The 4,000-nt window shown below is 45.7% G+C and overlaps 1 protein-coding gene across 1 annotated transcript; it reads right to left on the minus strand.

The window, feature by feature from the left end:
* Positions 1 to 3,101: 3,101 nt before the first annotated feature.
* LOC308175232 (dihydropyrimidine dehydrogenase [NADP(+)]-like) lies at positions 3,102 to 3,993 on the minus strand. Its single transcript, XM_080550938.1, has 2 exons — positions 3,892 to 3,993; positions 3,102 to 3,551 (listed from the first exon to the last, which is right to left on the minus strand). Exons 1-2 carry the CDS (start codon positions 3,943 to 3,945, stop codon positions 3,306 to 3,308), a joined length of 300 nt encoding a protein of 99 aa, XP_080407064.1. The 5' UTR covers positions 3,946 to 3,993; the 3' UTR covers positions 3,102 to 3,305.
* Positions 3,994 to 4,000: the final 7 nt, after the last annotated feature.

A 4,000-nucleotide genomic window follows, 5' to 3' on the forward strand; every position in this document is an offset into this window, starting at 1 on the left:
CGCACGTTGAAGTACGTCAAGTCCATCCCATCAGGTTGCGCCAGAACGGTGGGTCACGGTCCGCGGTGTGCACGGAGCGTTATTGAGTCAACTGGTATTGTGGTTATCACCAAGTTCTCCCATACAGTGCTGATGGACTAGAAAGACGCTGTGAGAGAACATAGACTCTCTTACCCGTCTGTGGTAATAACAGTGTCGCTGCTTTCATACGTCACGCGTGGTATCAACCAATGAAAATGCGTAGGGGCGTGGACAACATGCAAGATACGCCCCCATATATTTGCATACATTACTGATAAAGTGGAAAAGAAAGAATGAATGTGGAAAAGAAAGAATGAAAGAATGAATGTGGAAAAGAAAGAATGAATGTGGAAAAGAAAGAATGAAAGAATGAATGTGGAAAAGAAAGAATGAAAGAATGAATGTGGAAAAGAAAGAATGAATGTGGAAAACAATGTGGAAAAGAAAGAATGAATGTGGAAAAGAAAGAATAAATGTGGAAAATAATAAATACATATAGAAATGTATTGCGGTATACTGTGTGTATTTGTATGTGTTCATACATTCATTTATGTGTCTATATATTTATTGTTAATTTTGGCGGACTTGGTCCTCCATAGCTACACGTATTCATTATGACAATACATATGAATACGTTCTCCAGTTTCAAGTTTGTCAAATACATGTCATCATCGGCTTTATGAATGAATGAATGAATGAATGAATGGTCTTTATTGTCATTGCTATAGTACAGGTACCAAACAACGAAATTTGGGAGGGGGGGCTCCCCTGGTGCTAGGAAAGAAAAAAAACTAAAAAAAACAAGAAGGGAAAGGAGCTGGTTTACATAAATAAAGGCTATGTACACTATCCACTATACTATACTATACAGATAAAACGACTAGGGTTGTCATATTGCACATAGTGTTATTGCACGTTCATTTAAAGTGTCGCAGTTTGCAGGCTTGATATGTACACATTTGTGCCTCAGCACTACACCTGATTTTTCAATCCAGCAGCTGCCATCAATCCGTCCAGACTGTCCAGGGCCCAGAACCTAGGTCTTTGCTGTGTTCAGGGCCTGGATGGCTGAGCTTCAGTCTGTTTGTCCTTGCGGCCATGGTCCTGTACCGCCTTTTCGAGGGCAGCCGGGCAAAGTGTTCGTACCCAGGGTGGGATGGGTCTCTGGAGATCTTGGAGGCCTTCCTGAGGCAGCGTGTGTTGTACAGCTCTTCCAGAGAGGGGAGGGGGGCGCCGGTGATCTTCTGGGCTGTTCTCACGACTCTCTGTAGCGCATTTCTCTCTGCGGCTGTGCAGCTGGAGAACCAGATGCAGATGCAGTAGGTGAGGATGCTCTCCACTGCGCAGCGGTAGAAGGCCACCAGTATCTCCTGCTTGTTGTGGTCCTTCCTGAGGACTCTCAGGAAGAAGAGCCGCTGTTGTGCCTTCTTGATGATGGCTGCTGTGTTGTTCTTCCAGGACAGGTCATCCTGTATGTGCACCCCCAGGAATCGGAGGGTTGAGACTCTCTCCACGCTCTCTCCGTCGATGAGCAGGGGCTGGACCTCAGATTTTTTCCTCCTGAAGTCCACGATGATTTCCTGGGTCTTTGACTGGTTCAGCAGCAGGTTGTTAACCTGTATATACATACATACATACATACATACATACATACATACATACAGACAGACAGACATACATACTTATACATACTGCTAGACATATACATACTTTTCACTTTTCGAAAAATGCCGGTCGAGAGAGGACGCTGGCGTTGCTTGTTCGCCCATTCTCCGCCCGAAATCTAGATATACTTGCAGTATCCAGAGTAGATTGTCCGACAAAGACACTTAGATTTAGATGTAGTAATTTAAAAATTAATTAGACCCCTATACTTTCTTCTATTTATAATTTTTTGTTTCTTTTTATTTTACTACTCAATCTTTTCAGTTTGTAAAGCGTCTTTGAGTGTCTAGAAAAGCACTATATAAGTCTAATGTATTATTATTATTATTATTGTGTGATATTTATAATAAACCAACGTTGCTCTATATTGTCCAACGCTCTGCCTCAATGCTTAAAGCAGAGCTGGAGCTATTCATATTAAAACAATACATTCACAAACAGATCACTCGTTACATCTGACATGTTTATTCAAATCATAAACAAACAACAGAGACACCGACATCGCCATTTCTGTGAGTTTATCATAAATATGCAGATAAATACAATAAATTACAATTAAATACTTTCTGTCAAATTAATTCCCAGTCAGTCTAAAAGTAGGCTAGAGTAATTAAAAGTAATAAAGTAATTACAAGTAATAGAGTTTATTTAATGTTTAGAGTAATTAAAAGTAATAGAGTAATTACAATTAATTAATGTTTAACAAACAGAGATGAGCATCATAGTGACACCATGTTGACATAAAGATCCAGAATGACATCAGCCACATCATGAGGTTTCATCCATCTGCAGAAACAGTTTATTATTATATTATTAACTTTCTATGATGTCATTATGAGTATAGTAGTATAGTATTACATTATGTCATTATGAGTATACGTAGTAGTATAGTATTACATTATGTAATTATTATATTCATAAGTGGACGTACAGAAGACCAGTGCATCCCTCCCTCCCCTCCTCTCCTCTCCCATCCCTCTTCTCTCCTCCCTCCCTCTCCTTTCCTTCATCCATCCCCTTCCATCCCTCCTCTCTCCTCCCTCCCTCTCCTTTCCTTCATCCATCCCCTTCCATCCCTCTTCTCTCCTCCCTCCCTCTCCTTTCCTTCATCCATCCCCTTCCATCCCTCCTCTCCTCTCCTCTCCTCTCTCTCTTTTCCTTCATCCATCCCTCTCCTTCCCACCCTCCTCTCCTCTCTCATCCCTCCCTCCCGCCTGTCCAATCCCTCTCCTCTCTCATCCCTCTCTCCCTCCCTCTCCTTTCCTCCATCCATCCCTCTCCTCTCTCATCCCTCTCTCCCTCCCTCTCCTTTCCTCCATCCATCCCTCTCCTCTCCCATCCCTCCCCTCCTCCTCTCCTCTCCTCTCCTCTCCTCTCCTCTTCTCTTCTCTTCTCTTCTCTCCTCCCTCCCTCCCTCCCTCCCTCTCTCTCTCTCTCTCTCTCCTCAGGGAGGCAGGTCAGAGGTCATCCTGTTCCTCCCCTCCAGCAGGGCCTCCTCTGATTGGCTGTGGGACGGTCAGGTGATCACACCCTCCTTTATTTCCACAATCAAGGTGATTTGATGATGTCATTATGATGTCACACCACTGGCTCCTCCTCCTCCTCCAGACAGGAACAGCCTAGTCGTCTTTAGTTCTGGTAGGCGGGGCGGCAATCAACCAATCGTGGTCCAGCAGTGGTCCCTCCCAGCCAATCAGCAGACGGGGAGGAGGGGGGGGGGGCACCCCCCTCTTGGGCACGTAGGGCGTGGGCCTGGTAACCATGGTGATGCAGTCGATGATGGGGCAGACAGACAGGCAGAGCGTGCAGCCGGTGCAGCTGTCCGTCACCAGGGGGAAGTGGGTGTCTGGGTCGAACAGGATGGCCTGCAGGGAACACACGCCGCTTAGCAACCGCCCCGGCAACCGCCCTGGCAACCGCCCCGGCAACCCCGGGACAGGACCACTTCCCTAGCAACCACAGGTGTGTGTGTGACCTGGCAATGACTCTAGTCATTGCAGGTCATGTGTGTGTGTGTGTGTGTGTGTGTGTGTGTACCTAGTAACCAGAGTCATGTGTGTGTGTGTGTGTGTGTGTGTGTACCTAGTAACCAGAGTCATGTGTGTGTGTGTGTGTGTACCTGGTATCCAGAGTCATTGCAGGTCATGTGTGTGTGTGTGTGTGTGTGTGTACCTAGTAACCAGAGTCATGTGTGTGTGTGTGTACCTGGTATCCAGAGTCATTGCAGGTCATGTAACATTTGCCACAGTTGATGCACATGTCCTGGTCCACCAGCGCCACCACCTGCTCCGTGTTGTCCAGGTCCACGTACGAT

This window comes from Nansenia antarctica (assembly GCF_963989245.1).
Source record: "Nansenia antarctica genome assembly, contig: SCAFFOLD_1183, whole genome shotgun sequence".
Lineage (NCBI taxonomy): Eukaryota > Metazoa > Chordata > Actinopteri > Argentiniformes > Microstomatidae > Nansenia > Nansenia antarctica.

What these genes read in the sequence shown, in the direction of transcription:
- LOC308175232 (XM_080550938.1), bottom strand. Translation starts at nt 3,945, where the DNA reads ATGTGCATCAACTGTGGCAAATGTTACATGACCTGCAATGACTCTGGA. An exon ending in GCAATGACTCTGGATACCAG is followed by an intron (nt 3,552 to 3,891) that starts GTACACACACAC and finishes TGTTCCCTGCAG; the next exon opens with GCCATCCTGTTCGACCCAGA.